The sequence below is a fragment of the Cordyceps javanica genome, chromosome 3 (assembly GCF_051103115.1).
Source record: "Cordyceps javanica chromosome 3, complete sequence".
Classification (NCBI taxonomy): domain Eukaryota; kingdom Fungi; phylum Ascomycota; class Sordariomycetes; order Hypocreales; family Cordycipitaceae; genus Cordyceps; species Cordyceps javanica.
Window position 1 is genome coordinate 1422270 of NC_139297.1, and position 12912 is coordinate 1435181.

Sequence of the window (12912 nt, forward strand, 5' to 3'; positions counted from 1 at the left end):
ATGGCTGAGCAAACCTTCACCATGTTTCTGCAACAAGATGACAAGGACATGACGCGGTATCCCGACCACCACTCCCACGGCGTTCCGTTCAGCTCGGCCTCGATGGACATGAGCATCGCTGCCGACGCATACAGCACGTACGCTGGTTCTCTGGCGACCACCATGGGCAGCCTCGAGCAGACCATGTACGGCACCGATAACGGCATCCCCAGCTACATCCTCAACAACAACCACAACCGCAGCTCGACGAGCTCATTCCCCGACGACGGTGACATGAGATTGTCGTCTTCTGGCCTGTCGACTGCCTCAGTACCCTCAGCCCCTTCCTCTGTAGTGGGATCACCACAGTCGCATACCGGCCATCTGGGCGTTCCTGAGTGGGCGACGATGCAGCCTAGCATCGTGGGCGACTACATGACGGCGGGGAGTGATTACCCGACATTTTCGAGCTCGAATGTAGATGACCTGTCGACTTTCGACTTTACGCATGCCAAAAGCTTTGTTGGTGAGTTTTTCTTGCTTCTTCTTCTTCTGATCCTTTCTTCTACCCATCCGTTTGTTGTGCTCTTTCTCCCCCCACGTTCGGCAGCTCTTCTCAAGCGAGAATGTTCAGATACGGGATTCGTCGCATGGCTTGGTCACAGTCTCGCGCAAATCCGAATGACAGTACCGAGGCAGGATTCGGTGTCTTGTCTTTCTTCTCTCTGGCTATGAGTGGTGCGATCCTGCAAAATGCAGCGCGCGACGCTCAGGTCGGCTTAGCGTGCATCGCCGAGCCAAAGGACCCGCTTGCCCCGGCCTTGTTCAGCTGGCCACTAGCACAGCCGAAAGAGCCAGCACAGCCAGCCTGTGCCACAGTTTTTGTGCCCGTTTGGTGGCTGCCAGGCGCCTGATTTGATGGTGCTGGGAGGCCTACCATTACGTCGTTCAGGTACCTCCCTCGCATCGGTATGACCTGCAGCGCTCAGCATCCTGGCCCGCCCCTCAGAGAGTTCGCTACTGCAGCGCCCTCTCTGACTGCAGCGCAAATCTTCAGCCTCTGATGCACCTGGTCCTATCCTATCCCATCCCATCCTATCTTGTCCTGGCCTGTCCTGTCTCGTCCTCCCACCCTCCCCTGTCTGCTCCTCATATACCTCCCTCACGTCCATCATCCCATCTTCATTTTCATACATAACACATTCACCATTTATTGGTCTTCTTGCTTGAGCGTCTCCATTGTCTCGCACCTTCACCCGAGTCGAGAGGAGCTTCGGGCTATTTATCCAACCGAGACAACTTCGCGGGTTGCCCTCTAGTCTGTGCCATTTGTCCACCACAACTAGCGCCCCAGTTACCCGCTGTACCTAGTACGCGTTGTCGCTCTCTGCCCATATCTAGGCCCCCTCTTCCTCGGCGAAAGCTCCAGCCACGTCCACAACACTCGCGCCACCGTTCAACTTGTTCCTTTGCCTTGTTCCAAACTTTTTTTCTTCGTCGTCCCTTGCCTTTGATCGCGGACGCTTGCTGTGCATTTCTCCGAGCATAAACTTATTTTGCATCACCAATTTGTCGCACTCCGGTGCCCTGCCGTGGCAGCTTTACTGACAAAATGAACCCTGCTTCAGATCCCTCACTGATCCACCCCGAGATTGGACAGCCAAACCCAATGTCTTTCTCGCCATACGACGCTGGCTTCCACCAGCCCGTCCACCCGTACCCTGCCTCGCCTTCGCTCGCTGCCTCGCCGCAACCCTCGATGATGCGCACTAGTTCCTCTTCGCCCTACCTTCACAGCGGCTCATTCCAAGCCGGCTTCGCCCACAGCCCCTACGGCACTCCCATGGACCCCACCGGCCGCCGCCAGAGCATGGCCGGCGGCTTCATCTCTCCGGGATCTGCCGAGTATCCCTCCGGCGACGAGACCAAGGAGCGTCAGCGCTGCACGTATCCCGACTGCGGCAAGGTCTTCAAGGATCTCAAGGCTCACATGCTCACGCACCAGACTGAACGCCCCGAGAAGTGCCCAATCCAGACCTGTGAGTACCACATCAAAGGTTTCGCTCGCAAGTACGACAAGAACCGCCACACCTTGACCCATTATAAGGGCACCATGGTGTGCGGTTTCTGCCCTGGTTCCGGGTCGGCTGCCGAAAAATCGTTCAACCGTGCCGACGTCTTCAAGCGCCATCTGACAACGGTCCACGGCGTCGAGCAGACGCCACCGAACTCCCGCAAGAAGGCTCCCACAGCCGTCAACCCTGGCAAGAAACTCACTGGCTACGCTCCTGATGCGACCGGCAAGTGCAGCACTTGTTCCCAGACCTTCTCCAACGCTCAAGACTTTTATGAGCATTTGGATGACTGCGTCCTGCGCATCGTTCAGCAGGAGGACCCCGCCGAGGCCATTAATGCCCAGCGTCTGGCTGAGGTGGAGCATGACAGCAGCGTTCACCAGACTCTGGAGAAGAACAATCTGCCCACTGTGACTCCGACAAACCAGCCTACTCCCGGCGATGAGGACGATGATGATGATGACATGGAGGACGACGGCGAGGACCGCCTCAACACATCGCCAAAGAAAAAGTTGGCGCTTACAAATGGCGTCTCCAAGTCGCGTGGATTGACCCATTCGCGCGGTGGTGTCCCGCTGATTGGCAAAACGCGTGGTCGCAAGAATCGCAAAGATTACCCCTCTTCTTGGGGTTTCGACAAGGGTCAAATGACCATGAAGAAGCGCATCATGGCTGTTTTTGATGGTGGACGTCGCCTGGCTAAGGATGATTTGATGCTTTCTACAGACCGCGAGGTCCGTCTTAAGCTCTCAGACGGCAAGGCCTACGTCACAGATCTAGACGTTCAGACTATGAAGCGTGCCGAGGGTTTCCTGAACGCCACTGAGGACGAAAAGGGCCCCTGGATCTCCGATGACCCTACTGAGGAGCAGATTCTGGAAATGCAGAGGGTGCAAGAAATTCTCAGCACTACCGAGACCACCGAGACTACCTCTGCTTCTTCGTAATTACGCTGACGACGAAATGCGAAATTACATGACTTGCTGTGCCTCGCCCTCCCGTAAACGATTCTTGAGGGCGGCTTGACGGAACCCAGTTTCCGTAAGTTTCGGCTTTACAAATGCATTGCGACCAGGCGTACCTGAGCTTTTTATGACATGGAGAAATACTTGGAAATGTTTTATAATAGGAACATGCGTTGTTCCAGCTTTTCTGGAAGAGTCGAATCGACTTGCAATGCTGCTTTTCCTTGGGGGGCGGGAAGGCCAGTGGACTGTTTGATACCCTGCTTTTGTTGTTTGCCATTGCTCTTTCTTAGCGGATTTCTCTGCATGCTGTTTTTGATGGAACAGACAGTTGGCGTTTTTCTGTTTTTTAATCTTGTTCTACAATCTTGGTTAAAGGGCTTACAAAAGGGGCTTACCTCCCTCGCCTCGGCTGGGTAGCCAGTCCTTGATTTTATACATCAGCTGTTCAATCTTTGGATAATTTTTTGCTTGTTAATACATCCATCTCAAAGCAAATCTGCTTTCAGCCTGCCTTCTTCTGCATTGGGATTATGTTTGCCGTATTTCTGCCTGTCTGAGCCGATAGCAGATACGCGAAGCCGCATCGAAAAAGCCCTGTTGCCGCCTGCAAGTGATGAGATGTCGGATAATGCTGGCAAATTGATGCGAACCTCGACCCCGTAAACCCCGGACAATCGTCCTATGTGGTGCGCTATATCCGTGACAACCTTTGATGGCGAAAGCCTCAACACAGCAGAAACAGCATGCCGGATTATCCGAGCTGGGGAGGAGGGGAGGGCGCCCTACCAAGCGCCGGGAGAGTGTATGAGGGGGGAATGCGTCCATCTTTATATACCCCAATTCGTAGCGCAAACAAGCCCTCAAGGTCCTTGAGGACAGAGCCGCTAAAAGAAACGCAAATGCCGAACGCCTCAGCTGAAAAGTAGATCCAAGAACTTAATAAACACGAGACACTAATAAGAGTGGGAGCGAGAAGCCGTCTGACTAGTGGTAGTCGGTTGTGCTCTGTCCTCGCATAGAGCACGAAACGGGAATGGCATAATTTGCGAATGGTCATCGGACTTTGCTTCAGTGGATGAGAAGAGATAGGATTAATGACTAGGGCAAGAAGAAGGACAGAAAGAAGATCAAGTATCCCCAGACAGCTTCCCCCCTATAGTTGGTGGCTTTGGCCATGTCGTCACAGCTGAAAAAGAGATCCTAAGCCCACCTGTTCATGCATACATTTCGATCTGAAGAAGGCGAGGATATGCAATATATATCCAGACATGAAGGGGGGGGGGGTTGTTTCTGCAATGACCGAGGAAGAACATAAGCCAGGTAACTAGTTGCTGCTCGCTTTCAGGTTTCCATAGCAGCCACCCGAGTCCTTTTGGTACTTGGAAATGGAAACCAGGAGCAACATCATGACGACAAACCCTCGTGCTTGAATCCTCTGATTTCTCCCATCAAATTTGCCTCCCCGCTCGCCCACACGAGACCATCGTAGCCCAGGTGCCTGTCCCCTCCCAACCAATCGCCTGTCTGTGGTGCCATGCCTCTTCACTGCCTGCCGCTGATGACTATGCGGCTGTCTCCAGCTTTCTCTCAGACCGCCAAAAAAGGGGGGCGCTCGGCGGTCCCATACGTGCTCAATACTATATGTCTTTTTCAGCTTTCGTCTGCCACAGTAGGTCGCCAACGGTGTGGCTGGCTGCCCGTCGCTTCTCAGCCGCGGTAGTTGGCTGGCATGACGTGACTCTTTCTTTGACCAAGACCAATACAGACAGTCGTTATATATCATTTCAGCAAGTGAGGGAAGAAGAAGAAACAACAAGAATTCCTAGAGATCATCATTCGCTATTCAACTATGGTTTGCGTCAAAAAAGGTAAATCGTGCGCTATAGTATTAGAGTGGGAAAATTGTCAGCTCAAGCCGTCTCGGTGGGCGGTTCTGTTGCAACTTTTGTCGGGCCTTTCTCATCCATGTTTGTGATTAGATCGTAGCTCACGCGCAGGTTCTGCGCACCACTCAGCGCACCTGCCACCATAACTTCGTGGCGCTCGCGCACCAGCCGTCGCAGTGCGCCGACAAGGAACCCTGCCACAACGTCAACGGACCAGCTGTCGGGGATGAGACTGAGCACCTCGTCCAAGTCAAACCAACCTCCGAAACGCTCCAGAAGGGCGCCCGTCTGCTCCACGCGCTCGCTGGCATCCTCGAGGGCAAGGAACTCTCGCAACACTGCGCGAAACAGTCGCTTCTGGTCATCAATGGATGGCGGCGCTGCATCGCTGCGTCGCCGTGGCGTGCCTTCGGGCGTGGAAAAGACTCTGGCTCCACCTCGCAGACAGTAGGAGACGGCTGAGTCGTAGTCACCAAGCCTGTGGACGAGGAGTCGCAGGGCTTGCTCGTGATGGCTTTCTCTGCCAGCAAGAATAATGGTTTCCGGCACAAGCAGGTCACCAGGGAGACTGCTTATGCGCTGTCGGATGCGGGCTGTATCGTAGTCGTTCGCTCCACCTAGGAGCTGAAGCAATCGGAGTCGATTCTGCCACACCTCATTATCTTCCGGCGTATTCGACATCAGGAAGTGGTGGTATGTGGGTTTGGGTGCTTGCAACGCCCTGTATGTTGCATATGCAGCCTTGACTGCATCTCGACTTGCGTCTGATGACTCCAAGTCATCAATGACACTGTCTAAATAATAGAAGATCAGTTCGTTGATATATGCCTTATGGCCTTTTCCAAAGGTAAGGTGCTCGAGAAAGTGTTTCACCGCCATAGGTGCCTCGTTTCTCAGAAGCTCAACTACCTGGGTGGGCTCAAATTTGGCAGCTTTAGATTTATCCTCGGCAAATATCTCTACGCCGAGTTTTGGATTTCGTCTGGCCAGCCAAACACCGTATTCTTGAATCAATGATTGGTTGCTGATTTTCGAGAGATAATCTTTGATACGCAATTCGCCGTCTTCAAATTCTTGTCCATCGTCACGCTCGCCTTCGAGGATCCGCTTCCATGTCGCTAAAACATCGCCAGCCATTTTTCGGCTTTGATATAAGCGACTAAGAATAAAGAGGCGGTGGTGAGACTCGAGAATATCGACGGCACGGTCAAAACAATCCACTCCCTTATCAACGAGCTCATGGAGATCAATCTTAACGGGACTGTGTCTTCCGAGAGCTTTTGGTGCGCGACGATCCAGCTCGAGGAGTACTAGTAGTAGCGCGGCCTCAACCGTCCTGAATACCTCCCGCTCATCTGGCACACTTCCAAATCCTTTCATTTTTCTCCAGGTGGAGAGAAAACGGCGCAAGAAGTGAAGGAGCCTAGACTCTAAATTTCCGATACTGTTCTTTGCGATAGCCTCGAACTGATCGCTGCAAAGGATCATCTCTGCGACTTTCTTCACACCACCATATATCCATATGCCGTTCCGCCCTTCGATAATCTCATTCCTGACCTCAGGGATTAAGGAGAGGACAACTCTTGGATCAAGTTGACTGTCGCCAAAAATTTCCTCCATAGCAGTTATCTCAGTATCCGAGAGCTCTCTCTGTGGTGGCGCGAGGAGCAGAGCGCCTAGCAGTAAGATTCCTGCCTTCTGGCGTAGATATCGAAAAGTCATGAATTCGAGTTCTGTCTTCGCCTCTTGGCGTCGGATCCGTGCTATCGTACCGAAAACAGCACTTTTATCAAGCTTGTCAGGCAGTAATTGGCTGTCATTTGAAGCCCCTAAGGCATTCTCCAGCTGTAGAATGAGTGGATTTCGAATTATCCACCAAATTCTGTCGCCCGACCAAGTTACCAATCGGGATGATACCTTTGCCATTCTTCCAAGGAACTCCTCGCCTTCAGATACACGAGAGTTTTCCCACCCATCGGGTAAAGACTCGTCGTCTGGGGAGTCAACGTTTCTTTCAAACAACTCGCGCTCTTTCGACAAGCGCTCCATAGACCCAGCACTTCGAGAGTCAAGGCTCTTCAAGGATGCAACAGATGCACCAATGGGGCTGGGGAATGATGAGAAACGCTTCTCGCTAAGCTTCTTCACAATCTCTTCAAATTTTGTCTCTTCGCTTCCAACAAGCGATCGGATTCCATACGGCCCATCTATCTCCGAGTTCTGCGCAGATAGCCAGTGCTTCTCCGGTTGAGCATCATTGCCGGCATCTACACGCTGGATTTCGATACCAAACCTTGAGCCATCCCGGTTTTCCATATCCAAGGAAGCGAGAACATAGCCGTCATCCTCATCAGGCAACCCACTGCGCGAAGATGACAGATTCGCGCTCCCTCTATCTATGACGATTTGTTCGGGATATTTTGCAAATGATATGGTCGGCCGAGTTATGTCACCGTCTAGATTGATGAACATGCCAATTCCGACCTCTTCAAGGTTAGTACCAGTTACTATCAGGAATTCTTCTGGCGTAGGTGAGGCAATATGTGGTCGTAGTGCTGCGGGCCGCCACATGTCGGATGACTGGCGAGTTTGAGAGTCTGAGGGGACATCAGGAAGAGCCTTGTCAGTGATGAAGTCAGACTGCGGTGTACCCGGCTGCTCTGGCGAGTGGGAGGTCTGTGATATGCTACCTCTCTGGTCCTGTTGACGGCCTAAGTTGCCGAGAATTGCCCCTCCAAGGCTGGAGCTCCTAGCGTGGCTCTGGGGGGCGGAATGCCGAGCAGCTTGCGAAGTCGACGCGCTTCTGGATATTCCACCTACATCGGCGGATAGATTTCCTGGTTGAACTATAGGTTCGGGCGAAGCTGGGGGCTCCAGCGACGATATGTTCATCAATGGGATTTTCAGCTGTTTTTCGACGTCGAGAAGAGCATACACCTTCGAATCGGCAACACACGCGATTGTGTCTCGGCGTACAGACAGGCAACTCGCAGCGAAGTCTATATTCTAAAATAGACCAAATAAGCCATCGATATTGTGATGTGGAGTGCGGCATATACATACTTTCAGAGGTCTTGGGTTATCGCCAATGCGAACCACTTGTATCTTCTTTTTCAGCGACATTAATATCGTGACCGCTTCTGCTTCATTTTCCGAGTCCTCGTTTATCATCGGCTCGTTCAAATCAACGCCATCTATCCAACTACAGTTTTTGACTTGCGTTGACTCAAAAACTGGTGTGAGCTCGGGCAGCGAGTAAAACGTTACAGTCGAGTTGCAGAGAATGCAGGCCTTGCCCGCACGGGGCAGTAGTAAGATTTGTTGTACTCCAGTTCGCGGCCCGCCATTCGCTTCAGAAAATGGGGGCGCGAGCCTTGATGCCGAAATAAACATCGCTTTACCATTATCGTCGGCAGGGTCGGGTGGAATTCGGACAAAGTGCAATAGCTCGGAGGCCGACGTGCCGACATAGAGATTTCCATCTGGATGTATGTTAGCGAAGCTTCAGCGGCATTTACCGAGATAAAGTACCGTAGTATTCTATGCAATTGATTTTGATATCGCTCTTGGAGCCATCTTCGGAGAGTGGCACGTCTTCTAAAAGTGACTGCAACAAGTATGGCCCATTTTCAGCGCTCGGCAGGTGTCGCTGGCTGCCGCCCTGCTGCGTCATTGTTGTGTACGTTTCGCGTGAAACATTTGAAAGCTCTGCATATACCACCTCACGCAAGCATAACTTCTCGGCGAGAGAGTTATGTGGTGGTCGTCAATCAAAAGTGACGTTGTGCTGGTGCGATTGAAGCTCAAGAAAGGCCGGAGTGGGGCATACAGACGTCAGCCAGCCCCTAGCGGCGCAGCCAACGTGTCTGTACTTCTGGAGCTCTGCTCCTTCACTCGCCGTGCCATAACATTTTATTAATCTGTTTCGCCGCTCGAAGCGCGCTACTGCTTCATTGCAGGCTAGATCTCGCTTTACATTGCTCATTGCGGATACTTCAACCCTGGACTGTTAGTGTCTTGGAATTACCAGCATGGCGACAATAGCCGGAGCTGCGAGCGTAGCTGCAGTGACAGATGCGGGAACCGCTGGGGACGCTGGGAACAAGTTTCAGCATGCTATATCCGCATGGAGAAGTCAGTATTCACGTAATTGACCTTGGAACAAAGAATACATACTGATGCGTCCCAGCGGTCGACCTTACAACCCTCACTTCGAACCTCGATAGCACGGCCTCAGACATCGTAACATATCAGCGAGATTCGACTGTGCAGCGTAAAGACCTGGCACAGAAAACGAAGGATTTCCGAAAGCTTGACGATGCGACGAAATTGACAGAGGTCAAGGGGCTATTGAAAGGTACTGACAGTCAGGCCACGTATTTAGAAGAGCGGGCTAACTTTAGCCAGCCTACCAAACCTTCATCGATCTCTTGACAAATCACTCGAAAGCCGTCAACTCGGCCTTTCTACAAGCATATTCATCAATTTCCGAGGCGCCGGACCCATACCCGTTGCTGGAAGCATCCGTCGATGCTATGCTAGTTTCGGAAGACACAGCCCCAAAGCTTCGAGACGAGAATAAGCACTTACAAGACAATGTGACGAAACTTACTGCGCAGCTTGAAGAAACCGAAACGAAGCTACAGACTGAGGTCGCAGCGCGCAAAGACTTGGAGGACAACCTGGATAGCAAAGTTAAGGACATCGAGTCGTCCTGGAACGCTGTACTGGGTGAGCGCAAAGACAACTGGGAAGCAAAGGAGAAGAGCCTAGAAGAGAAAGTGGAGAGCCAAGAGAGATTGCTCAATGAGCTTAAGGCTACCTATGAAACGAACCAGCGCCTTGGAAAAGCCGGTGACGAGCAGGATGGAATGAGAAACCAGGCATCCAGAGCGGAACTCGAAATGCTGCATTCTGACCTGGAACGTACAAGTGCGCGGCTGGGGGATGTCGAATCTCGAAACGAGCAAATGCGACTGGAACTAGCCGAAGCCAAGTCCAGGGTTTCGTCCCACCCCAAGGTGTCTTTGGAGGACGACCCTGACTACATGAGGATGCGATCCGAGAATTCTTCACTCATTCGAAAACTTGACAGTACACGACTAGAGAAGGAAAGCCTCAAGAGAGAACTTGATACGAAGGTTCGATCCACAGAACGAGAACTAGCTCTCCTTAAGGATGAGAAAGAATCGCTCAAATCAAAAGTGCAGAAATGGAGTGATTATGACGAGGTGAAACAAGAACTAGAAGTGCTCAAGAGCATCGAGTTTTCGACAGGTGATGACGATGAAGAGATCACAACTGCCAAGGACGGCGAGGCTGGGGCCGGCAATACCCTGGAGAAGCTACTTCTGGGTCGCAATAAGAAACTAGGTGACGAACTCACAGTGTTGAGAGTTTCACATCAAGACTTGCAAACAAGATTGGAGGACTTGCAAGAAGAGATGTCCAAGACAAATGCAGATCTCGAGAGATGCCAGAACCTGAACGAGAAGCTTGAAAGAGACCTGGAGCAGATGCACGCGGAAGGCGCTAATGCATTCCCCTCAGGAGCATCGATAGCGGGAACATATGTGACACGAGCACAGACCCGACGCGGTGGTAGGATTTCACCAACCTCGTCAATCATCAGCGGATTAGACCCTCGCGGCGGCAATGAAAGGGAGCCAATGGGCGGGGGTTCTGGTATCCTCCCCATGGTGACGGCGCAGCGAGACCGTTTCAAGCAGAAGAACGCACAGCTGGAGCAAGAAGTTTCGGAGAGTCATAAAACGGTACAGCAGCTACGGCAAGAGGTGGCCGCGCTGCAAAAAGACAACTTGAACTTGTACGAAAAGACGCGATACATTTCGACATACAATCGCTCAGGCGCAACAACATCTTCGGCGACTGCCTATGGCGGAAACCCGAACCCATCCACGGTAGCCATTGGAGAAACCGGAACCCCGGGCATGGCTATGGATAGATACCGCGCAGCCTACGAGTCCAATATTTCGCCATTTGCTGCGTTCCGAGGCCGCGAATCAGCACGAGCGTATCAGCGTATGAGCCTACCTGAGCGGGCAGTGTACTCTATTACACGGATGGTCCTGGCGTCACGCAGCAGTAGAAATCTATTTGCCGCATATTGCGTGGCACTACACCTGCTAGTCTTTATGTGTCTATATTGGCTCGGCGCAGCTGACCTGGAGAAGCACTCGGGCAGCCTAGGCGCTTCATCAGTGGCCGGCGTCGGCGCTGCAGCCAAGGGGGCCGCGGATGGAGGTAAATGGAAGGAAGGTGGCTTTGCGGGGAGTTAGTGGTGCTCCGGCAGAGGGAGCTGGAGGTGTACGATAATCTGGTGTTTCTGCGTGTTATCAGCTGCGATTGGACAGGTCAGGGACGTTGCAGGATTTAGTCAGCTTCCTTGGCAGCGCGTACTTTAGCGTAGAGGCGAAATGAAAGGGTTCTTCTGTGCCATATCCTAGGCATGCCGCCGTGCTTCTTTTGCCACAATGCACATATATGTATCTCAACAACATGCTGCCGCGCAACCGAGACCTATGCCAGTCTCGAGTGGCCGACTTCCGGGGCCAATCAGACATGAGGGAAGACTTTGTGTATGGGGGGAGGGATCTGAGACCAGGGTACAAGTGCCGAATGAATTGCTTGAGGCTGATTCTGTACCCAGCCAGCCAGCGCATCCTACCATCATTCGATGCGAGTCTGAGGGTGGGGGTGCAGGTTAGCCGCCGAGGAACAGTCCGTGGCTTGCTGCACCTGCACGTCAGAACAGACAGGGTGCTGCGAGGAATGGGTCTGCGTTTGGGCCGGCTTGATTTATGACGGGATTCATGTGGGTTCCCTACTTGTATATTTGCTTATTTGTTTTTCTATCCAGTCGCATAGATTGCAATGGCAAGCGGACTCGTGCCGCCGCCAAACTCGGCCCTGAATTCCGATGGATCGGCGTCAGATTGACACGTCCAGGATCAGAGGGCAGCGACACACGGAATTTACAAAAGCTTTTCGACACGAAGCTTGGGCGCCTCCCATCGCTGTGCGATGGTCATACTTGCGTACTAGCGGTCGTCGATTCCACGCCCAGTCATGTACGCGCCCCCTCTACGCTTGCCTACAGCCAATGACTACCCGCTCCAAGGGCCTCTCTCGGCCGGCCCCCGCTAATACGTCGACATCTCCAGCTAGCGATTGGATCAGCGCTCACGCTTCTAGCCGCCCGTCTCGGAGCTGGAGGGGAAAACCCCTGCAGCTCCCCCGCCATGATATGCATAGGAAAGCCCTTCTCAATTTAGCAACTTTGGTGTGCCCAAAAACCCACAAGCATCCGAACCGCCGCCGACGTACTGTTTTCCTTGTCCGTCCCAGCTCGACAATTCCGATGGCTGCTGATGCTGGTCAAACCCCCCCCCCCCCCCCCCCGTCCCATCCAGCTTATCCACGCGAGTTGCAACCCACCGACATTAAATCTTGACTTATTTTTAGTGTGTCTGATCTCCTTTTTTGTGGGTGTTCGTCCACTCAGTGCCACCCTGCCTAACCAATCTCCTGGTCGACGCTCCCGTTGTCAGCCCCGAATGGTTGGCCGCGATGGTGGGTTCGACGACTGGCGGTTGCGGCTCTACAGCATGGCATGGAACCATGGCTCGAGTGGGTAGTTTGTGCCCGCAAGGCAAGGGTATATCAATGGAAAATGTCTCTCTTTTTCCCCTTTGGATTCTCTCTTCTTTTCTAGAAGTATCAACACCATACAGCGTATAGACAACACCGCACAGGAAACTGTGTTTGGGCTTGCGTGCCTTTTTCCTCTGTTCTTTTTCTTTGTCTATTTCCTTTATTTCCTAGAGTCTGTTTTGTTATCTCTGCAGTATCTTTTTTGAGTTTCCTTCCCCGTCTATCTGATTCGACTCCCCTAGTTCTCTACACTTCGCATCCCACCAACACGTCCTCACCAATATCCGAGGTTACCCGCTGGAACAGGTTCCTGTAAAACCCGGTGACAAA

General features: G+C 52.5%; 3 protein-coding genes across 3 annotated transcripts; 2 read left to right on the forward strand and 1 right to left on the reverse strand.

Annotated features, from left to right (window-relative positions):
* On the forward strand, window positions 1-3001 carry V2A60_004660 (uncharacterized protein; the record flags this gene model as incomplete). The annotated part of the gene is made up of 2 exons (XM_083255977.1): window positions 1-505; window positions 1608-3001. The coding sequence occupies 2 exons, from the start codon at window positions 1-3 to the stop codon at window positions 2999-3001; spliced, it is 1899 nt and encodes a 632-aa protein (XP_083112103.1).
* A 1931-nt stretch (window positions 3002-4932) lies between these two features.
* Window positions 4933-8581, reverse strand: V2A60_004661 (CORVET complex subunit VPS3; the record flags this gene model as incomplete). The annotated part of the gene is made up of 3 exons (XM_083255978.1): window positions 4933-7914; window positions 7972-8390; window positions 8440-8581. The coding sequence occupies 3 exons, from the start codon at window positions 8579-8581 to the stop codon at window positions 4933-4935; spliced, it is 3543 nt and encodes a 1180-aa protein (XP_083112104.1).
* A 358-nt stretch (window positions 8582-8939) lies between these two features.
* On the forward strand, window positions 8940-11207 carry V2A60_004662 (CCAAT displacement transcription factor COY1; the record flags this gene model as incomplete). The annotated part of the gene is made up of 3 exons (XM_083255979.1): window positions 8940-9042; window positions 9098-9265; window positions 9316-11207. The coding sequence occupies 3 exons, from the start codon at window positions 8940-8942 to the stop codon at window positions 11205-11207; spliced, it is 2163 nt and encodes a 720-aa protein (XP_083112105.1).
* Between the last annotated feature and the right edge of the window lie 1705 nt (window positions 11208-12912).